The sequence below is a fragment of the Xyrauchen texanus genome, chromosome 46 (genome assembly GCF_025860055.1).
Source record: "Xyrauchen texanus isolate HMW12.3.18 chromosome 46, RBS_HiC_50CHRs, whole genome shotgun sequence".
NCBI classification, from domain to species: domain Eukaryota; kingdom Metazoa; phylum Chordata; class Actinopteri; order Cypriniformes; family Catostomidae; genus Xyrauchen; species Xyrauchen texanus.
In genome coordinates, this window is record NC_068321.1 from 3,294,245 (window position 1) to 3,318,751 (window position 24,507).

The 24,507-nt window shown below is 44.1% G+C and overlaps 1 protein-coding gene across 1 annotated transcript; it reads right to left on the reverse strand.

Annotated features, from left to right (window-relative positions):
- Positions 1 to 1,673: 1,673 nt before the first annotated feature.
- LOC127638423 (sal-like protein 1) lies at positions 1,674 to 24,036 on the reverse strand. The gene is made up of 3 exons (XM_052119946.1): positions 23,954 to 24,036; positions 14,219 to 17,598; positions 1,674 to 2,525 (listed from the first exon to the last, which is right to left on the reverse strand). The coding sequence occupies exons 1-3, from the start codon at positions 24,009 to 24,011 to the stop codon at positions 2,316 to 2,318; spliced, it is 3,648 nt and encodes a 1,215-aa protein (XP_051975906.1). The 5' UTR covers positions 24,012 to 24,036; the 3' UTR covers positions 1,674 to 2,315.
- Positions 24,037 to 24,507: the final 471 nt, after the last annotated feature.

The following is a 24,507-nucleotide window of genomic DNA, read 5'->3' on the forward strand; positions in this document are numbered from 1 at the left end:
GCATTGCCATTATAATGGTATCACATTTACATTAAAGCTTATTTAAATACAGTTCTTGCTTTCTACATTTACATTTATTCATTTGGCTGACACTTTTATCCAAAGCGACTTACTTGTTGGTGTCCCTGGTGGAAAAATTATGCTGGAATTTGATTGGAACGGTATGGTTCCACAAGGAACTGATTAGGCACTATCATGATCAGGCACTAGTTCCACAATTATGTTGAAAAATATCTTAAGGTTACAATAAAGAAAAGTGGATTGACTTCAGTTACCTGTTAATACAGACATTATTCAATCCGCTCCCGTTGTGGCTATATACAGTACAGGACACTTTGAATCACACCTGCAAATACGGTTGTCAATCACACACTGACTGTGTGACTGTAGCCAACATTTCTTCACTGGAAATGGCAGCACTAAAACATTAATGAAGGTTGACGTTCTATTTATTTTGTCAAAAATATTAAAAATATTATCTATTACAGAGATAAGTGCCTTTATCCTTTAAACCTGAAATGTTTAGGTAAGATGAGAAAGAAACCTTGGGAGGAAGTATGACTTGCACATATAAAACTGCTGGTCATCTGCCCATGTGGTTTGGAGACATAAGGTTGAGCTGACGAGTCGTACCTACTTGAAGAATGGCCTCTATTATTCTATTAGCTTGTATAAGTATCATCTTCCACTGGCAAAGATTATTGAGTATTACATATTGCCTGTTATTATTGGTAAGTTTATTGAAATGGAAATGCAGAGGAAAAGGTGACTTATGATTTTTATCACCAGAGAAAAGCCATGAATTCTGATTGTATGTAGGTGGGAAGAGAATAATTTCTTTGTTAATGGGAAATCCTTGGGAGAGGAGAACAATGCTTGAAGGTAAACACACTAAAGTTTTCCAAAATTTTTACCATAATCAGTAGTTTCAAAAGCACATTTCCTTTTGATTTAAATCAAATGGAAAGTAAAACATATTGTGTAACATGCAGCCATGACATCACATACCATTACATATATGAGTACCCCCAATGTAACAATGTAATTGTACAAAGTATGTTTAAACAAGATAAAAAAAATAGTATTAGCACTCATATGTGTTTATGCGTACTGTTTTACATTGTAAATAAGCATGAAAGAACAAAGTTAATGAGATATATTAATGTTATACACTGAGTAACAAATAGTTTTTGACAGAAAAATAAGAATTCATTAAATAATAAAAACTTGCCTCATCATAGTATTACAAAAAGGTCTAGCAAATGCAGTATATGAAATACCTCCAAGTATTAAAAAAATTGCTAAATAGTAGATAATATCTACATATTAACATTACTTATCTTCCTAAAACTAATCTAATACAAGAAATACAACAAGATAGGTCAAGTCTGTCAGGACAAAATGTTATGTTGGATTGAAAGTTTAAAAAGTCTGAAGTTTGAAGGCATCGTGGCACTCAGTATGGTGTCCCATCTTAAAAGAGCACACCCCATGTCTCTTGGATGTATTGGTGCTGATACACACTACTGGTCAAACATTTTGAAACACACACTCATTCTTTATTATAATTTTTTTTATTTTTTTCACATTTTAGAATAATAGTAAAGTCATCAAAACTATAAAATAACATAAATGGAAATATGAGAATTACGTTGTGACTAAACAAAATCCAAAATAAATCAAAACTATGTTATATTTGAGCATTTTCAAAGTAGTCCCCCTTTGCCTAGAATTTGTAGACATGAACTCTTGACATTTTCTCCAGAAACTTCTTGAGGTATCACCCTGGGATGCTTTTAAACCGTACTGAAGAAGTTCCCATCAATGTTGGGCACTCAGTGGCTGCTTTTCTTAATTATTCGGTCCAAGTCATCAATTTCAAAAACTTTTTCAAAAATATATATTTCATTAAATTTGTTTTGTAAATTATTTGTTTTGTTTAAATAAACAAATATGTTGGCACGATTATATTTTTGTCTACAAAACTAATTTCAAACATTTAAGCATATGCCTTCAAATCAAAAGATTTTTAAGATCATGAGAAACATTTCAGTCATGTGTTGCTATATGGTTGCTAGGGTATTCCATCTGGTTGCTAGGGTATTAGGGAATGGAAGTCAAAAGACGGTATGACTGATAGTGTGGTGTATGGATAGTGTGATTGACAGACAGAAACATTTTACATTTACATTTATGCATTTGGCAGACGCTTCTATCCAAAGTGACTTACAGTGCCCTTATTACAGGGACAATCCCCCCGGAGCAACCTGGAGTTAAGTGCCTTGCTCAAGGACACAATGGTGGTGACTGGGGATCTAACCGACAACCTTCTGCTTACCAGAGGCATACTGACTCCAGAGGCATTTGGAGTCCCCATTTTTCACTCTGCCCACAACATATTTCAGGGTAGTGTCTTTTGGGCAGTGAAATCTCTCAGGGTTGTATCCAACAAAACAGCCATCAACAGAAAGCCTGCGACCTCCTCTGGTTGGAGAACTGCTCCACATGTGGGTTCCCATATGAACCTAGGTGGAAATACAGGATGGAAGAATGCAGATAGATGGTCATAAGGCAATAATCCAAGACAATATCCATAAACAATGTAACAGATTCAAAAACAAAGTAATAAAATATCAAAAGGACAATAACCAAACTTCTGAAAAGACTAACTTTTGCAGCTGGGCTAATTGGGATTTTTTCAAGTAAGTTGTGTTCTTAGATCAACATCCTGCAACAATATTTTTATCAATCAATAAGATTTTAGGGATAGGTTAGGGCTGAGGTTAGGGTTAAGATTAGGACTATTTCTTATATACAAATGTTGTTTCAAGATCATGTCTTACATGACAAAATTACAATGACCCTATGCTGGTTTGATGCTGGTCTAGCTGGACCAGTATAGCTGTGTTGCTGACCAGTAAAACTAAGCTGGTGAAGCTGGTTGATGAAAATGTTCATGTGGGTTAAGCTACTTTAGCACCCCATCATCCAAGTCAATTGAAGTCAAGTCAAGTGGCTTTTATTGTCATTTCAACCATAAACAGCTAGTACAGTACACAGTTAAATGAAACAATGTTCCTCCAGGACCATGGTGCTACATAAAACAACATGAAACAGCATAAAACAAACAGAGAACTTCATGAAACTACACAGAACTAAAAGACCTACACATTTATACATAAAGTGCATAAAGTGCTACAAAAGATACATTTGATACATACTGTGCCTATGAAAAAGGTCAGATAAAACAGGTAGTGCCAAAAGATAACAATATAATAGAAAATGCTGTGAATGTAAACATAGCCTACAATGGCATAGTATCCACCAGATTAGCAGCATACTACTGTAAAGCAGTTCAATGGAAAAGAGGCAGACTCCGGGCGGTCAGCAGTGAGCCCCTCTCCATTTGTGGTTGGTGGTCTCAGACCCCGCCTCGTTTAAACGGCTAGTAGGGGTCTCGTCCGCCCCTGGCAGCAGCCCTGACCCTTCCAGGCGGTCGGCTAGGAGCCCCTTCTCCCCTCGCGGTCAGCGACTAATTCATCGGCTTCCAGGTGGCCGAGCTCCTCCATTCCCCAGAAGACGGCCACGGCTGCTCCACTGGGGTGGATGGTAACGGCGAGAACTCCACTATGGCGTATCCCTCCTCCTTCTCGGGTTTCGGCACCAGTGTAAAGCAGTTGAATGGAAAGGAGGAGGCGAGAACCGGCTTGACAATAAAAATTATATTTTAATGAAAAACTTAAACAAAAGACACAAACACACACATGACGGACAGCTGCTTGTAATCAATCTCGCTTTCTATTGCACCACCATCCGCAGTCGGCCTTTATCCCTCTCGGTGTCTTAATTAGCCTGATAAGGGACCGGGTGTGTAAAATCACAACCTGCCCCCACCCTCTGCCCTGTCACAACTATATATGGACATAGCAGTTATTAGGGTAGCAGCCAGGTAGAAGTGACAAGAAATTAAGTACAATATGTTATGAATAAAGTAGCAGCGATAGATAATTCAAAAATGTGCAAAATTGCAAAGGGAGTTGGATGGTGTTCAGTTGAGTGTGGGTGTGTGTCTGTATGTGTTGTCCGTCCAGTCTCTGAGTGTTGAGGAGTCTGATGCTCGGGGGAAGAAACTGTTACATAGTCTGGCCATGAGGTTGAAATGTTGAAGATGTCAGTAAGAACATCTGCCAGCTGGTCAGCACATCCTCTGTAAACCCTGCCAGGAATGTTGACTGGTCCAGTAGCCTTCCGAGGCTTGACTCTGCGTAGACATTTCCTTACATCAGCCATGGTAAGACATAGAACCCGGTCGTTGGGAGGAGGGGTGGTCTTCCATGCTGCCCCGTCATTCTGCGCCTCAAACCGAGCGTAAATTCATTCATCACATCTGGAAGGGAGGCAGCACTGTCACAGGCAGGTGATGCTGTCCTGTAATTGGTGATGGCCTCGATGCCCTGCCACATGTTTTGCATGTCACAGCTGTCCTGGAAGTGGCTGTGGATTCTCTGGGCGTGTGCGTGCTTTGCCTCGCTGATGGCCCGGGACAGTTTGGCCCTTGCTGTTCTTAGGGCTGCCTTGTTGCCTGCTCTGAAGGTGGAGTCTTGGGTCCTCAGCAGTGTAGCACCTCCGCAGTCATCCACGGCTTCTGGGTGGAGCTTGAACTGATGGTCTTGGAGAGAGTGACGTCATCGATGCTATTGCTGATGTAGCTGGTCACTGATGCTGTGTATTCCTCCAAGTTGGTGGAGTCGCCATCGGTGGCAGCCTCACTGAACATGTGCCAGTCAGTGTACTCAAAACAGTCCTGAAGATCAGAGATGGCTCCTGCTGGCAAGGTTATCACCTACTTCAGAACCTGTTTGGAGCGTCTAATGAGTGGTCTGTATGCTGGGATTAGCATAACAGAGATGTGATCTGAGTAGCCGAGGTGGGTGCGGGGCTCCATCTTTTAAATGCCGGGGATGTTTTTGTAAACAATTTCCAGCACTTTCGCCCCTATCATTGCAAAGTCCACATGCAGATGGAATTTAGGGAGCACTGACTTGAGATTTGCATGGTTGAAATCTCAGGCGACAATAAAAAGCCCATCAGGGTGTGCATTCTGCAGTTCGCTAATAGACCTATACAGTTCACAGAGTGCTACCTTAGCATTAGCACTGAGGGGAATGTACAGTATATAGTGCCTTTTTTAACCTTAGCGTTTACCAAAGTGCTTTACACTGTGTCCCATTCACACACACACTCACACTCATACACCAATCACCTGTGAGAGAGCCAATATTAAATATTAATATTACTAATATTAAACATAGCAGAAAGGAAGAATAGACTAGACTTGATGTATTTTGCAAGTACTCAATGGTTTACAAGTTGCCCTGAGCTGGTCTTGAACCAGTAACCTTTCAATCTCCATAGCACACAGATTCGGCACACTGTCTGCTTTGCAACATTGCCACAAGTCTTGCAGGTGCTAAAGAGATATACCAGAGATATATGTCAGTCAGAAGGTTTAGTATATTTAATAATAAAAAAACAACCAAGCTCATGATTTTAGAACACGGCTCAAGATACAGGCAAAAATAGCCATTTTTCATATTTTTCGACCCATAGGTGGCACTGTCAGCAAACTATGCATGTACCCTCAGATCATGTTCCTTATGAAGCATATAAAGTTTTGTATCCATAGGACAAAGGGTTGTCCAGATACAGCCTCACTGCCTGTTTTACATCAACCTTTTTAAATTTTTGCAATGCTGTTACTTTAAAACAAAGGCAAACATATAAATTCTGTACTACATGTTATGTGCGGCTCGATCTGGTGATTATTTTGAGCCATTGCTTGGGCAAATCAGTTTGAAGGATTTGAAAAATGTAAACTGTAAACATCACAATCCAAGATGGCAGCCATTGTAATGGCATGAGTTTTAATGTAAGGGCTTTATTTGAATCATCAGGAGGAGTGTACTCAGACAAAAAAAAAGAAAAAATAATTGTGTCTCTAGGGCAAACAGTTCAAAATATATGCGCAAAAGAAAAATGCATTTTTTAACTGGTGGTGACGCTATAGAGTTTGTCATAGAGGTCCTAAATTTGCTATGGGGATTTCCCAATTTTCCTACAAATGGTTTTATGGGCTGCCATATACTCCCAGCCAGAATAATAATAAGAAAACCAACAGATACAATAGGTGCCACAGCACCTTTGGTTCTTGGCCTCTAATAATTGAAATATAATAAACCATTACCTCTAGAATGTTTAACATATTACAGTATCATATTAGGTTGTTGGGCCTCATGTATTCAGATATAAGACAAAGGCAGGCCTACATGCAGTCATAAAGCCTGACTGAGGCCTACATTCAATTATAAAGTATAACTACAACAATCGTGCCAAAATCAAACATAGGGAGTCCAAAACAGACTACAAATCTCATGAAGCCTTGCTCACTTTACAGCTATGTATGACATTCTGAAGAAACGAACTCTCAAATCCTATTGGATGAGACCAAGACAAGACAAACCGCGCCCTCAACCATGATGTCATCGGTAGTAGAAAAACCTTTGAGATCTTTCTGGGAGTTGCTTCCAGAAACATTTACATGCTGTGTCTAGATGCAGCTCATTGCTGCTCTCAGGTGTAGCATTGTTGCGCAAGGAAATAATGTACGACTTGACACTGTGGCCATACAATCTCCATCTCGCTGGACAAGTTGAGATTTCTCCATGTTCCACCCAACACGCTAACGGATCAGAAGGAGACCGTCGAGCAATGCTCCGTCTTCACCGTTTGCCTGCAGAAGTGAAGAAAGAAGATTTCTCTTCATTCTTCAGCAGAGTCAACTTCGCTGATTTCTCCAGCAACCCGCCGAGCATCAGCAGCCATAATGCCCTCCGCCGAAATGGCCTCCCACTATCACCTGAGCTTCAAGGAACCGAGTCAGAGTTAAACGACGGATGAACACACATTCTACACACGTCCTAATGCGATTCATTAAGAGGTTTACGTCTGAGCAGAGATAGATTATTATAGTGTGTTATTCTGTTATGCTCATTGCTGCTAATAATACTCAAAGTATTATTGTAACATACTGTTATCACAAATTAGATTTGTGTTGTAGTGCAACCATGTTGGACAGTTGTGTATTTCCGCCATCGCGGGTGAGAACGGCACACTATTTATCCATTAAAGAACCAAAGACCGTGGGATGGTTTACGTGCCATTCACCATGTCTCTGAGTGATAAAATAACAGTTGCCTTTTCCCCCCACGATTGCAAATCCGGCTTCGGTGCAGTCACTCTGTTTTCTCTCTCTCATACTAACCGCACACACAGGCGACCCCTCACAAACATAAACACACACACATTTGGCTAGTAGATAACTTCGCAATAAAACTCAGCTTTGTCCCTAAGTTATCATACAAGCAGAGACACTCGCTAAACAGGCAGACGCCATTAACCCTCTGGGGTCTGAGGGTGTTTTTGGGTCCATTAAAACATATTAATGGCTAATGTCTGATAACACTGTATTCAGCACAAACTGGGCTACAATAATATGTGAGCAACATGTATGTACATGTTTGTATTTTTGAGAAAATAACGTTTATGCGTGTTTTTTGAAAAAACTAAAATTGTAAGTAATTGAAATAAGGCCATATAACACATACTAAACATTTGTCCACAAGACTTTTGAGAACTGGATCTTGTAGCTACAAAATGATGTTAAAACCATCCTGATCACTCATTCATACAAAGCAATTTAGTCGTTTAACTTTTGTAAGACACTTGTAGTGTTAGAAAGGTCATATGCGAGGTGGTGTGAATTATCACGAATATTGATGCGATTCACACCTGAGACAAAGACCCCTCCCCTGGGCCTATCAATGAGGAATGTGATAGAAAGAGAACTAATGTGAGGATACTTAATGATCAAAATCAGGTTTTAAGTAAAAAGAATTAAAAAAATACATTTTATTTACATAAAGACATAACTTAAAAATTTTAGACCTACACTACTGTTTAAAAGTTTTAGAAGAAGTCTCTTCTGCTCACCAAGGCTGCATTTATTTGATCCAAAATACAGTAAAAACTGTGATATTGTGAACTCTTTTTACAATTTAAAAGAACAGTTTTCTATTTGAATATATTGTAAAATGTAATTGTTATGTATACCCTGTCTTGTTTCACTGTTGCCCTTTTGTTTGCCATTTTTGTCACTTTTGCATTTCTTAGTTTTCACTTTAGTCCCTTATGTAACTCCATAGTCCCCTTGTTAGCGTTCGTGTTTTCTGTCATTGTTTTCACCTGCCCTCATTAGTTTGCCTTTTGCTTCTGTTAATCACCTTGTTATCTTGTTTGAGTTCTGTTCGTTCATTGGCCCCTTTTTTCCCATGTTTATGTATTTATACCCTGTTTCTTTGTTCAGTCCTTGTCTATCGTTGTTTGATGTTAGCCTGGTGTGTGTTTCCTTCCCGAGTCCTCTGTTTGTTTACATCGTGTTTAGTTTACAGTTTTTATGTTTGATTTCCCCATTGTGGGTTGTTCCTTTGTGTTTACCTGTTTGTTAACTAAATAAAGTTTAGACTGCATTTGGATCCGCATCTCCTCGTCTGCCTCGTTACTCAAGCTTTACAGAACGATAGACCACACATGGATCCAGCAGCTATACGGGCCAAATGCCGGCTGCTCAACTTGCGGCAAGAAGACCAGCCTTTGGTAGACCATGCTCTCTACTTTCTCCTCCTGGCGACCTTTACGGACTTCCCGGACTCCGCATTGGTGTTTTTTTTTAAGGACAGCTTAAATCCCTCGCTGAGGGAGCGGGTGCCACAGGCAATGCCCGGCTGCAATCTCCGCGACTACCTGGAGACGACCCTACTAGCGTGCAGCTCACCGCTCCCTGTCACACCAGCCTCACCTGTCAGCGAGCAACCCCCTACGCCAGTGGCTTCCCTTGAACCTGCACAGTCCACTTCGTCCGCCCGGAGGAGGAAAATACAGGCTTCCGCCTCCCGGCCCACGCCTGCCCCGGTCTGCGAGCCAGAGCCCATGCCTGCCCCGGTCTGCGAGCCAGAGCCCACGCCTGCCCCGGTCTGCGAGCCAGAGCCCACGCCTGTCACAGTGAGCGAGCTAGCGGCCACGCCTGTCACAGTGAGCGAGCCAGCGGCCACGCATGTCACAGTGAGCGAGCCAGCGGCCACGCTTGTCACAGTGAGCGAGCCAGCGGCCACGCATGTCACAGTGAGCGAGCCAGCGGCCACGCTTGTCACAGTGAGCGAGCCAGCGGCCACGCATGTCACAGTGAGCGAGCCAGCGGCCACGCATGTCACAGTGAGCGAACCAGCGCCTATGGCCTCTACCGTCAGCGAGCCTGAGCCCTCGTCAACCACGCTCAGCAAGCCTGAGCCCTCGTCAACCACGGCCAGCGAGCCTGAAGCCACGCTGACCAGGAACAGCATCCCAGCTTCGCCAGTCGCATCAGCCCGGAGGAAGAGGAGAAAGGGAGAGGTCTCTGCACTCCAGCCTCCGCCTGCCGCAGCCCCATGCCCTAAAACCCCCTTGGCTCTGCCCTCAGCGCCCGGCGAACCCAAGCCGGCACATACCACGGTAACCCAGCCAGAGCCTGTAGCCTCAGACGTCAGTGAGCCAGTGCCGATAGCCTCAAACGTCAGTGTGCCAGTGCCTGTAGCCTCAGATGTCCCTGAGCCAGCGCCTGTAGCCTCGACCGTCCCTGAGCCAGCGCCTGTAGCCTCGACCGTCCCTGAGCCAGCGCCTGTAGCCTCGACCGTGCCTGAGCCAGCGCCTGTAGCCTCGACCGTCCCTGAGCCAGCGCCTGTAGCCAGGACCGTCCAAGAGCCAGCGCCAGTGGTCATGCCCGTCCTAGAGCCAGCGCCTCCTGAGCCTTCCAGGGCTCCGCCTCCCGAGCCTTCCAGGGCTCCGCCTCTCGAGCCTACCAGGGCTCCGCCTCCCAAGTCTATCAAGTCTCTCGAGTCTTCCAGGGCTCCTCCTCCCAAGCTTTCCAGAGCTCCGCCTTCCGAGTTTCCCGAGCTCCGCCTTCCGAGTTTCCCGAGCTTTCCAGAGCTCCGCCTTCCGAGTTTCCCGAGCTTTCCAGAGCTCCACCTTCCGAGTTTCCCGAGCTTTCCAGAGCTTCGCCTTCCGAGTTTCCCGAGCTTTCCAGAGCTCCGCCTTCTGAGCTTTCCAGAGCTCCACCTTCTGAGCTTTCCAGAGCTCTGCCTTCTGAGCTTTCCAGAGCTCCGCCTCCTGGGCTTTCCAGAGCCCCGCCTTCCGAGCTTCCTGAGCTTTCCAGAGCTCCGCCTCCCGAGCTTTCCAGAGCTCCGCCCTCCGAGCTTCCCAGAGCTCTGCCTCTCAAGCCTCTCGAGCCTTCCAGGGCTCCGCCTCTCAAGCCTACCAGGGCTCCGCCCCTCAAGCCTCTCGAGCCTCCCAGGGCTCCACCTCTCAAGTCTCTCGAGTCTTCCAGGGCTCCGTCTCTCAAGCCTCCCGAGCTTTCCAGAGCTCCGCCCTCCGAGCTTCCCAGAGCTCCGCTTCTCAAGCCTCTTGAGCCTTCCAGGGCTCCGCCTCTCAAGCCTCTCGAGCCTACCAGGGCTCCGCCCCTCAAGCCTCTCGAGCCTCCCAGGGCTCCGCCTCTCAAGTCTCTCGAGTCTTCCAGGGCTCCGTCTCTCAAGCCTCCCGAGCTTTCCAGAGCTCCTCCTCCCGAGCCTCCTGGGGCTCCGCCTCTCAAGCCTCTCGAGCCTCCCAGGGCTCCGCCTCTCGAACCTCTCGAGCCTTCCAGGGCTCCGCCTTCCAGGCCTCTCGAGCCACCCAGGGCTCTGCCTCTCGAGCCTTCCAGGGCTCCACCCCCCGAGCCTCCTACGGCTCCGCCCCCAGAGCCTCTTGAGCCTCCTACGGCTCCGCCCCCAGAGCCTCTCGAGCCTCCTGCGGCTCCGCCTCCGGGGCCTCCTGCGGCTCCGCCCCCAGAGCCTCCTACGGCTCCGCTTCCAGAGCCTCCTATGGCTCCGCCTCTCGAGACACTCAAGCCTTCGAAGGCTCCGCCCTCAGAGCCTCCCGAGCCTCCTATGGCTCCGCCTCTCGAGCCACTCAAGCCTTCGACGGCACCGCCCTCAGAGCCTCCCGAGCCTCCTATGGCTCCGCCTCTCGAGCCACTAAAGCCTTCGACGGCTCCGCCCTCAGAGGCTCCCAAGCCTCCTACGGCTCCGCTTCCCGAGCCTCCTACGGCTCCGCCTCTCGAGCCACTCAAGCCTTCGACGGCTCCACCCTCAGAGCCTCCTACGTCTCTGCCCCAGAGACTCCAGAGCCTTCCTGGTCTCCGTTCCTAAAGCCTCCCACGGCGCCGCCTCCCTCGGCTCCGCCTCCTGAGCCTCCTTCAGCTCCACCTCCTGAGCCTCCCTCAGCTCCGCCTTCTGGCCCTTCTGAGCCATCACCTCCCTCGGCTCCGCCTCAGAGGTCCTCCTTGGCTCCGCCTCACGCGGCTCCGCCGGCCTCCCCTGTGGCCACTCCATCTCCTAGGCCACCAAAACCGGCCTCTGTCCTGTGGTCACCTCCCAGGTCCCCTGAACCGGCCCTTGGCCCATGACCACCTCCCAGGCCACCAAAGCCGGCCTCTATCCTGTGGCCTCCTCCCAGGCCTCCTCACCCGGTCCCTGTCCTGTGGCCTCCTCCCAGGGCTTCTGAACCTGTTCCCATCCTGTGGCCTCTTCCCAGGCCCCCTGACCCAGTCCCTGTCCTGTGGCCTCTTCCCAGACCTCCTGACCCAGTCCCGTGGCCTCTTCCCAGGCCCCCTGACCCAGTCCCTGTCCTGTGGCCTCCACCCAGGCCTCCTGACCCTGTTCCCATCCTGAGGCCTCCCCCCTGGCCTCCTGACCCCCCGAGCCTCCTACGGCTCCGCCCCAGAGCCTCTTGAGCCTCCTACCACTCCGCCCCCAGAGCCTCTCGAGCCTCCTGCGGCTCCGCCTCTGGGGCCTCCTGCGGCTCCACCCCCAGAGCCTCCTATGGCTCCGCTTCCAGAGCCTCCTATGGCTCCGCCTCTCGAGCCACTCAAGCCTTCGACGGCTCCGCCCTCAGAGCCTCCCGAGCCTCCTACGGCTCCGCCTCCGGAGCCTCCTACGGCTCCGCCTCTCGAGCCACTCAAGCCTTCGACGGCTCCACCCTCAGAGCCTCCTACGTCTCTGCCCCCAGAGACTCCAGAGCCTTCCTGGTCTCCATTCCTAAAGCCTCCCACAGCGCCGCCTCCCTCGGCTCCGCCTCCTGAGCCTCCTTCAGCTCCACCTCCTGAGCCTCCCTCAGCTCCGCCTTCTGGCCCTTCTGAGCCATCACCTCCCTCAGCTCCGCCTCAGAGGTCCTCCTTGGCTCTGCCTCACGCGGCTCCGCCGGCCTCCCCTGAGGCCACTCCATCTCCTAGGCCACCAAAACCGGCCTCTGTCCTGTGGTCACCTCCCAGGTCCCCTGAACCGGCCCTTGGCCCATGACCACCTCCCAGGCCACCAAAGCCGGCCTCTATCCTGTGGCCTCCTCCCAGGCCTCCTGACCCGGTCCCTGTCCTGTGGCCTCTCAGGGCTTCTGAGCATGCAATTTAAATACCTGCTTTAGCCAAAACAGCATTTAAATGTAACTAAAACTTGCTTATTAGGACATATTTCAATACTCTGAATCCTGGCTGGCAAGTCTGAAAACAGTCCCACTAGTCAACTAATTAAAACTAAATGACTAACTTGTCCGAAATTGTATATTCTCCACACACACACACACACACACACACACACACACACACACACACACACACACACACACACACACACACGTTGTGTTTCCATGTTTTATGTGGACTTTCCATAGACATAATGGTTTTTATACTGTACAAACTTTATATTCTATCCCCTAAACCTAACCCTACCCCTAAACCTAACCCTCACAGAAAACTTTCTGCATTTTTACATTTTCAAAAAACATAATTTAGTATGATTTATAAGCTGTTTTCCTCATGGGGACCGACAAAATGTCCCCACAAGGTCAAAAATTTCGGGTTTTACTATCCTTATGGGGACATTTGGTCCCCACAAAGTGATAAATACACGCTCACACACACACACACACACACACACACACACACACACACACACACACACAATACCTTCCTCTCATGTATTATAGGCTTATTTGTTACTTTATCTAATCATGTTACTGTTTAGTTTGTAGTTAGATGTCGGAAGTTTAATGACTACATTGTATCGATTATTAATTGATATTACTGCATCAATAAACTTGTTTTGCATACACCTGTGTCAAGGGCTGGCAGGGGATGTCAGTGCTCAGATTCAAGCCTTCATTGTTTTCCTTTTGAATGTCGATGTTCTCTTGACGTTGACTTTCCTAAGAGAACAATCCTATATTAAGACTGCTATACTGTCTGGTTATTAGTCTCTGATTCCAGGATGGTGCCCCGTCAAAATTAATCCTTATTAATATTCTATTGAATTTGATAATTGATGGTTATTTGTGATTATTATTGATTTAAAGGATTAAAAAGCTAAAATTGATTCTAATCAATGTTCTATTAATTTTAATAATTAATAATGAACTTAGATAATTAGGTCTTAGATCATTTGCACCATTCTCTATATATGACACTATTCTTGCAAACAGTTTTCGGACAACTGAAACTGAAAAGAAAGATTGATAACTCTTTACATGTGCATGTTCCACGAGACAGGCCTTCATGCCTCTGAACAAACAGCACATCTTTCTTTCTTTTGTCTGTTCATAAAAATATAATAAAGTGCATTTCTTGAAGCGCATGTCTTTGTGTCTAACAGCATTTCTTGTCGACGTCTTACAGGTCACCCACCATTGTTGTGGGTAGATGAGCAAAATTACCCACACATGAAATACCCATTTGTGGATGAGGAGTTTGTGAATAAGGAGGTGGATACAGCCTCGTCCCATTTGGAGGGTGAAAATTTCACACCGTTCTACTGTTTAGTATATTTAGTGACTTCCCAGATCCGCCATTTCCCAATATTGTCGATCATCATCTGTCAATGAGTTTCACAATCAGCATTTGGATATTTGTAACATATTGTCAATATCCGTTTACATCGTCGTATCGCCAAGCCCAACTGAACACCTTTAACAGATTAAGGAACAGGAACACAAAGAGCATTTATCTAAAAAAAAGTGTTTGATACTTTAATACTTTTGACTGGTGTACCTTCAAATTTCCTTTCGTGGTAAATGCACGTCCACATATGTTGCAGGTGAAGGGTTTCTCACCGGTGTGGGTTCTCTCGTGAATTTGCAGTGCACTCGAAGAAGAGAAGGTCTTTCCACAAGTGTGGCAGAAGTGCTGTTTAGCTGTTCGTCGAAGTGGTGCTGCTGTTAATTTTGATGTAGACTGAGTGAGTAATGTAGAAGCGTAAGCACTAGCTATACCAGCTGCAGGATCTTTAGAATCTTTTTCAATGATCTTATTGAGTCCGATTCGTTTTGAGGTAATGATTGGATCAGTGGTGTGTAGAAACTGGTTTGGTGGAAAAATCCGGATCAGATTTGCAGGCTCAAACAACTGTGAATGTAAGTCTTGCATCTGGTGGGTGAGCATGTGCTGTTTAAGGTTGCCTTTGGTTGAGAACCCTCGGTTGCAAGCAGTGCAGACAAATGGGTGCTCTTTAGTGTGACTTCGATAGTGAATGTCCAAAGCATTTTGACAAGCAAATGTCTTGTTGCAGATATCACAAACATTGGTTTTCAGCGATCCCCGCTCATGGAAGGATAAAGTCATGGTCATGCTGTCTTTTGGGACATCTTCAGATGTTCCATCTATTAGTTTGAACTCTGTAAGATTTGGCGGTGAAAGACTTGAGCCATTTGGTTCAGCAGATATCATTTGTCTGTTATTTTTAGTGTATCCATGTATTTTAAGAACAGAGGGAGAGGAGGGTTCCCAAGAGGATGGAGTCTCAGTGAGGATTGACATTTTTCTGCTTTGACCACCAAGGTTCCCTTTTAGTGAAGATGATATATAGGTTAAGTAGTCTATATCCATTGATCCATTCTCCATAGTTTTCGACCTGTTGTCTGACAGGTCATCCACATGTGAGATAGTCATCTGACTCTCTGATCCTGTTGGTTTGGAAAAGTCAGAAGAAGCAGGAGAAGATGATAAACTGTCTGGTAATGAGTCCGAGCACTTTGAATCCGATACAGCTTCCATAAATGCCATGTTTACATTAGAGAAGCTACCCACTTCCATGTTCCTCTCTTCTACAGAGTCAGGGTGCTGGTGCATGGGCACTGAGCAGATATTCTCATGCAGTGGGATATTAAAGATGTGACCACCCATGTGCATATGGATATGCTCCTGTAGTACCATTGTATTTGTGAACTTTTCTCTGCATACTGGGCATGAATGCTGTACTCCAAGGGGAGGCATGGAACGATGAATAATGAAGTGTGTCTTGAGATTGCCTTTGGTTGAGAAGGCTTTTCCACACACTCTACATTTAAATGGCCTTTCTCCAGTATGGGTGCGGTAGTGCATTTTAAGGGCACTTTGGCAACTAAGAACCCGGTGGCAGATGATACACTCATTGGGGTCAGAGGACTTCTTATCTATGTTCTCCACCAACTGCTCCAGCTTTGAAGTCTCTGAGGCTCCTGTAGGATCAGGAAGACATCCCAAAAGAAATTTGGTTTCAAGCTGCTTCAATTTTAGCTGACATTGTAAGCTTGAATTGACAGTGGTATCAGAATCAACATGGTCTCTTGAACTTTCCTTTGAGGAGCTTACATATGTAGAAACACTCAAGGCTTGACTACCCTCCCGAAATTTCTCGGATGAAGTTAGAGGAGGGCTACTTCTAAATACCTCTTTTTGCCCATAATTTCTCTCACACTCTTTTTGCCCATTATTTCTCTCACACACCACATTGACAACAGGACTATGTGATTTGGTTATTGATATCACATCTTCCTGTTTTTTAACAATGTGTGGAAGACTTGGCAAAGATGTTGGAAACATAAAGCCAAGAGAGTAACCCACTAAGTGTTTGTCCTCCAGCCATGTAGGGCCAGGCTTTTCAAGAGGTAGAGACATGCCATAAGGAATACCTGTGCTGGTTGGGACATTGTCTAAGTGCTCCAGAACCGGATGAGGATTCATTTGTTTGTTAGGATCCTTCTGCTTGTGGAGCTGGAAGTGGACTTTGAGATTTCCACGAGTGGAAAATCGATTTCTGCATATGTTGCATTTATAAGGTCGCTCTCCAGTATGAGACCGCAGGTGTGTCTGCAAAGCGCTAGAGCTTCCAAATACTTTTGCACAGAACTTGCATTTCTGCTTAAATAAACAATCTTCAGATGGCTTTTTGTTTTCCAATAAAGTCACATTGAGTGGTTTTCCTTTCCTCTGCTGGACTAATGCAGTCAAAGCATTCAAGTCCTCAACAATTGCCCCGATACTAGGCAAGGAGTTTGCACATTCATTAATATCATTCTGTTTATGAGGCAAATCATGTTTGTTTAGAATCCTATCTATAAACGAAGCAGGAGATGTTGAAGGCACTTTTAAATGAGTAGTTCCAGAAACCTTCTCACTGGCTGTGTTACCTTGCAAAGATTGGTTACTAATTAGATCACTACCAACTTTTGATGACAATGAGTTATCTCCTTTTTTATCAGTCATTTGTGAGTTTACTTTATGACACCTTGAGCCATCTTGGTTGGTCTGTGAAATAATATGTTTAGACTCTTTAGCATAGCTAATATTAGCAGACTTGCTTACTAATTTTTCTGCTAGCCCAGCAGATGCTGCGAGCTGTTCAGAAAGGTGTAAGCTGAGCTTTATCAGTGAACCGGTTTGAGAGATTCCTGAAAGACCATCACAAGTGTTTTTGGCTACAGGTGTGTCTGAATTTTGAGCTGTTAATAGGATTATCTGGTGTCGAACTTCTTCAATTAATTTGAGTTGCTGCACCTGCTGTTGCTGCAAAGCTAACAGCTGCTCGATCAGACCAGAGGCAGCCATTTTGCTGTTGCTTGTGTTCTTGCAGTTAGCCTTTGAACTCAAACTAGCTTCCTGTGCGAACTGAGCGACAGCAACCTTGGTGTTTTCTAGGTTCTCAATGAAGACATTGCTCTTAGTGACTGATAATTTACATGACTCAATTAAGGAAACATCTTGAGGTATGACAGTTGTGTATGCTGAGCTAAAGCAATCAGCATCATCGTTTCCATTATCATGATGTGAATGGGACTTCGTGGCAATGTAGTAACTGCTGTTTTCATATATGTTTATAGATCCATCAGTTCCTTCTGATGTTCCATCATTAGAAAAGTCACAAAGTTCCTCTGTATTGTTATCACTTGTTGCACCATTTACTTGCTCCTCAGAATTGAAGATTGAAAAACTTGAATTGTGAGTGTAAGGTAAAGAGTTTGGAATTCCATCATCACATTCTATTAGAACTAACTGATCTTTTGAACAGCCTTTCTGGTGTTGATGGAGGTCTGTTATATTGCAAAATTCAGCACAGCATTGTTCACAGATATGGACGTCACAAGTTGAGTTGGGGACATTTTCCAAAGGACGATCTGAATTTCAAGAAGAAAAAGAAGTAATTAAAAACAGATACATTTAAAGAGGATATTAGATGGTACATCAATGTGAACTTATCTCTCAACAGAGGCAATACATTACATTTTAAGGAAAAAAAGGCTTATTTTGTTTAAATATTTGCAAACAGGAATCAATTGCAAATAATAATTTAGAAAAACAGTTCATAACAGCTTGGAGTCTTGCAAGCATCATACTCATCTCAACAAAAACCAGATTTGTGTCACAATGTTTTTAGTATGTTTCAAACTTGTTATATCTCCATAATACACTCTGATTGTTTATTCCATTGCCATACCTAGACCAGTGTTCGGGACTAACTAACTAAACAAAAATTTTCAGTAGCATATCAGTATCTCACATGTTTTCAAAATAGTGCAGTTTTTCTGTTATAAGCTACTTTTATCAAGGAGTAATGTGTAGTGAGACAAAATACTACATCGCTATTTTTTCACATTGTATTGCTAATGCAGCTCAGTTAAGCAAGCTGTTATTGTGTGGCTTTTGTAGCAAAATATTTAGTTAATCACTGCTATTTATCACTATGTTTTCGAGAATTTTGTGTTTAGTGTCAAATGTTCCTCTTAAAGCTGTCACCCTAATTAAGATTCATTTAAAAAACCCTCCATGGTCCTCCCATGTCAAATCAGCCAAATTTCAGAAACTTCCCCAGCAGACATACTTTTTCGGAATTAAGATAAACATAAATTATGATGAAAGCCAAAACATGCCATTGATTAATATTTATTGAGAAATAATTTTTTGTTTAAAGGGGGGTCAAAATGGCAATATTCACAAATTTGATGCAAAACTTCAGGTAAAAAAAAAAAAAAAAGAAATAGGGGGCAGCGTGTTTCAATAAAATAATGTGTGTGCATCTTAGTGAGATCTCTATGAATTGAAGTAAATACATATAGGCCTATTAAATATATATGTAACTATAGATATTCAAATAAAAGTGTATTTCGGGGCTCTCGAAATTTAAGAATTTGACATTATTTTTTTTTATGTGAATAAATAGTCAATTCTGTGGTTTTAACAGAATTTGTAATTCAGGCTTTTTTTTTGGACAAGAAAAACTATCTTCATACCTCTTGATCCACATTTGGTTTTCGACCATTGAAAAAATATAACATTTACAATTTCCACATGAAGCAGCGTTGAGAGCCCAGTTCAATATTTCTGGCATATAACCACATAGGTCCCAAAATATGATGATGCCCAAAGGAAAGTTTGTTCTGAACTTTGTTCTGAACATTTTGATCTTTAATACTTTAAGCAGTTATAAGCATTCCAACTTTAGAACCCAGTTATTACAATCAAACCTTTGGCATAATATCATCATGATGGCGCCCTCGGTGTGGAGTGCTGCTATTCTTTTGTTGTTTTTGTTTGTTTGTCGTGTGTTTAGTAATCTTTTTCCAATCGGTTTTACCAGGGACGAACTGCTGAACAGATTTTTTTTATATTTGGATGCTTTGCTCTACATTTTAGTTGGAGGCGCAGCTGTGCAGTTCAAGAGATGCAGGCGAGGGAGATGGGCAGGTGCGCTGGTCAAGCTCTGTCGGCGCGGCTTTTGAGCAGCGCTGCCGAGCATTCAACTAGCGAATCTCAGCTCTCTGCCTAACTAAACGGAGGAACTCCATCTCCTCACCCGTACTCCTTACTCAACTCAACGCAATTTCATCAGCTTACAGAGGTGGAGATAATGTCTTGTACAATCAGGCCTGGATCACACTGAATAAGGAAATCAGAGGCTAAAAGAAGATAATCTGAGAAGCTGAAAAACAAGTTTTCAACTAAAGACCCTGCATCAGTGTGGAGTGGCATGAAACAATTTACGAATTTCATGACTCCTGCCCCCAACCCTGTGGTGGACCAACAACTGGCTTGTGATCTGTAGATTTGAAAGGCCCAATCTCACACCCCACACCCGTTCTGACCTTCACTTCACTTCACACCAAAACCTCCTGCAACCCCCTCCTCCCCCCTCCTGTCCACATCTGTGCTCTACCCACTACTCTTCTCCGCCTACACCATTGACTGCGTCGCCAAGGACCCCTTTGTCAAGCTCCTGAAGTTTGCAGACCCCCCACCCCCCCCTTACCAGTCTAAACAGTACTGTGGCAGCAGTGGAGTCATTCAGGTTCCTGGGCACTACTATCTCACAGAACCTGAAGTGGGAGACCCACACTGACTCCACTGTGAAAAAGGCCCAGCAGAGGTTGTACTTCCTTCTCCTGTTGAGGAAGTTCAACCTGCCACAGGCGATGCTGATACAGTTATTGAGTCTGTCCTCTGCACTTCAATAACTGTCAGGTGCATGTAATAGTGGCCCCCCCACACAGTGCAGACTTTACCTGTCAGTCAGCAGGCTGGTGATATCATAATAGCTAGGCACAAACCTTTGGTAGAAGTCATCCAGCCAGCCCCAAAAACTGCCTTACCCCCTTTTTGGTCATGAGCGCCAGGTAGGCTGCGTAAACATTACTGTAAATGATGATGTTATCTAGATATGTGGCAGCATATACTGTGTGCGGTCTGAGGACCTTGTCCATAAGGCACTGAAAAGTGGACGGGGCTCTAAACAAACTAAACGGAAGAGTCACAAATTGGTGTAATCCGAACGGTGTAGAAAAAGCCATCTTTTTTCGGGATATTGGCGTTAAAGGGATCTGCCACTAACCCTTTATTAAGTCCAGCATCAAGTAAAATTGAGTGGCGGCCAACCGATTGAGTAACTCCTCAATTTGCGGCATTGGATAAACATCGCTCTTCAGTACCAGACTGGCCCAATCACTGTGCGACTCTTGTATTATGCCCATTTCGAGTATTGCCTGTAATTCTTCCTGAACAATCTTTTTCTCGTGTTCAGGAAGGCAATAGGGGCACCTACGAACCACCACTCCCGGGGTGGTCTCGATATGGTGCTCTAAAAGGTTCACCGGGTAGGGGAGAAAACACATCTTATTGTGTATTCTATATACTTCATTTTCTATTACATTTGTATTTATTTATTCAATTTTATATAATTTTTTTATTATTATGTATGTCTTGTTAATGTTTTGTATTGTTGCGCGCTGGAAGCTCCTGTCACCAAGACAAATTCCTTGTATGTGTATATGCATACTTGGCAATAAAGCAGATTCAGATTCTGATATTGTAACAAAGGGTACTGATTTAAATGATATACTTGTCTGTCTCTGTGTAAAAATAAAATAATGATGTTCCAAACTTTCTAATTATAATTTTATAATCTGTTTTAATCTTTAAAAAAGTGTTAGTTGTAACAGCACTACTTTAGTTCTCATTTTCTTTTTAACCCCATTTATACATGTTTTAAATATTTATTGACAAAACCTGTACAGTATATGATGAAAATTTCACCTTTCAAGTATAATTTGATGATGCATTGCATTCATAATGATCTCATACCAACCGCTTTTTCTTGGTTTCATGATTTACCAGCATGCCTTCACCAGGGGCGTGTCCAGGTTTTTTGTGCCAGGTGTGGCAAAAGTCCAGAGGAAGGGGGGGTGGGAGGTTTGTCTACTGAGGCGGAACGTCGCTGTGTCCTGCCAGAGACGGGCAGAATACTGGACCATGTGTGACACAGACGGGTTAAGCCGTTGCGCACATTCTCCAGGACGCGAGTGGAGTCCGAGTTGGGTTGGCAAGTGGGGTGGCAAAGCTAATTTTTAGGGTGGCAGCTGCCAACCCATGCCATCTGTCACGAACCCCGCTCCCTCGCTCCGCCCCCTTGAGCTCGTACGCTCTTTTTCCTCCCTCGGGCTTCCACGCCCGTTTTGCTCGTTCGAGCTTGCACGCTCGTTTTTGCTCCTACGAGCTCACATGCTCGTAGACTATCTCCCCCCTCGGGCACACATGCACTCCGCGAGCATACTCGCTTGCTTCCCGCTCTCATCCAGAACATTATGACCACCTGCACTCGTCCCAATCACCACGTCATTGTTTACACCTGCACTTGCGTCATCTGCACTCCTGTTCATTGTTTACACCTGCACTCGTCACTATATATTCCACACACAACCGTTTCACGGGTGTTGATTATTGTGTTTAGTTTCCCGTATCTTTGCCCCCCGCTAGTCTCGTCTAGTTCTGACCCCCCCGCTAGTCTCGTCTAGTTTTGACCCCCCTGTGATTCGTTACCCCCTTAGCTTGCCAGCTCTCTTGTTCCCCTAGCTCCCCTGTTTAGTCCTTCCCGCTACTCTATTCTGATTACCCCGGCTTTGACCCTCGCTTCCCTCGACAACTCTTCACTGGATTTGCCCTTTGTACTTTCGCCTGCACTGCTTTCTTTTAATAAAGCAGTTCATCCGACATTGTGACTGTCTCATCTTGTGTGTGTGTGTTCGCTACACCATCCTTCTGGCCCCCGCCCCTGGCCTAGACATTAGAAATGAGAGACAGACTTTGAAAAAAGCTGCAGTTGATGTCAAAGGTCTGTCATCATTTAAGGGCCATCTGCCATTTCACTTTGAGCAGATCATATAGGCTTTTGAACTATTTTTACAACATACGAAAGAGAAAGGCATAAGTGGCCATCCCCGTGTACACTCTCAGAAAAAAGGGTACTAAACTGTACATTTTAAGATACAATGGTCATCACTAGAGTTGCAGCGGTATTCCGGTTTCACGGTATATCACGGTATGAAAATTGACGGTTCTCACATGCGTGTATGCATCTCATTTCCTCCTCGACTGCCTGTCAGACTCGTCAACTTACTTAACCCCCCCCCCCCACACACACACACATGCAGCAGAGAAAATGTCAGAGAGAAGCGAGGCGAAATAAGTGAGAGTGTGTATAGAGTTAAAGCAGTGTTTCTCAACTTGTGGGTCGCAGGTCTATTCAGACTGGGTCCCGGACAGCAGGGAAAGAGCAATAGCATGGATCTCCCATTGAAGATATTACGGCGGCCGTTCAATATCCCAATAAATAGGCCCAAGTGCACTTTCGCACGAGTGTTACAGAACCAGCTTGCGCTAATGATCTGCTCTTCTCTGGCGCATGCGTGAGACAACCTGGCTTTCCTTGATATTACGGCTTGCAGACCTCAAAACTAATGTGACCAATTTCAATTCTAGTGAGATTTTTCTAGTTTAAAGTGTTACGGAGGAAGTCAAGTCAAACCTTGAGGAGCCTTTACTCTTATGTAATATATATGTTCTGTTTAGAATAATAATGGGCTCATATAAGTAAATATGCTCTTCAATTTTTAAAAGGGGGGTGAGAAAACTTCCAGTTGCTTTGTTGTTGACTCCAACAGCAAAGAAAACCATGAACAAAACTATACAACATAAAAGGAAATGCGACCCAGGATGCATTAAATACAGGTTATGTTTAATCTATGGCATGTCGACACTTGATGTCCAATGTAAAATCTGTCCTGAAGTAAAACCAGTTGAGAAGCACCGAGATAAAGGTACGGACGGACAGGAGCAGTCTACAGTATGTTAACTGTTAATAATCAAAAGCTCACACAGCTGATGTTATTTTCATTTAGTAGTTCATTTAACATGCTATGCTAGCATGTAAACTAACATGCTTTAGTTATATTACATGTATAGTTACATGCTATTTTTTCATGTTTATAATTTGGTATATTATTATAATTCAGTTAGCTTTCTTATTTTTTTTAATTTATTTTCAAAAGGGATACTTTTTTACACCAACTTCAATAAAAAAATAAAAAATTATGGTTTCAAGTTTCAATTATAATAAAGCGTTTGTTCAACCAAAAAAAAAAAAAAAAAAAACTTTTTTTTACAGGTCTTCCGTAGTTTTCACTCCTTTAAGGGTCATTGTTTTGATAATAATAATTGAGCATGAAATCGTGATATTTTCTGGGACGGTTATCGTACCGTCAAAATCTCATACCACAGAAACCCTAGTCGTCACTGGGTCATCATTGTTTTGGGTAAATATTTGCACCCGTAAGGACACAAAAAGGTACTGTGCAGTTACATAATATGGTCCTAAACGTAATGTACCCAAAAAGAGTTTTTAGCCGTTACAATGCAAACTATATTACGTTTGTTTTTCTCATATTGTGAAAACTTTTGGGGTAGATTTTAGCAATACAATTGTACTGAACATAGTTCTTGAAAGCTATATTAAAATGACTGACAACTATAGGCTTCTTAGTGTTTTCAGAATCATAGAGCTAAAACGGTCAGAGCTATCGTTGGTTAAACAAAAAGTGTCCATCACCATATTTTGTCAAAGAGTAGAAAAAATACACGTCAATTTTATATGCGTGTACGTTCAAACTCCATCATTACGCCACAGAAAGTGATGCGAGAACTCACCGATGTGATGCGCGTCCACGTGAACATACTGTGGGTTTGCCTGTTTCCTACGGGACATCCTGGAGTAAAACAAGGTCTGTTTGTTTTTTTATCTTACTGAAGGATCCTCAAAATGTACCAGCGTCAAAAACAAACGCATCCTTCATTCGGGCTGACCAGAACTCTTTACTTATTTTTCATAACTGAGAAATAAGAAGCTGTATGAATCTATGTATGCTAGTACACAATGGCGTGTCCAAGGCGTAAGGTAAAAAAGAAGAAGTATTTAACAAGTAATAAACGAAAGCCGTTCATACGTCACAGCAGTGGCGAACAAAATATCCACATTTGAAACATTCCCAAAACTCGCGGCTCATACATGACATCTCCAGGACGCCGAAACCATGAGTAAATTCACTGACAGCACTGAGACAGTTCAGCTCCACCCATTGACATTTCTATTGGTCACCGTGTTTCATAGTTCCGCCCATCGGTATTCCTATTGGTCAGCATGTTTCATAGAGGAGGTGTATGAATCAGTGGCTGGAAATGCAAAGGAAGGTTTATGTTTCATT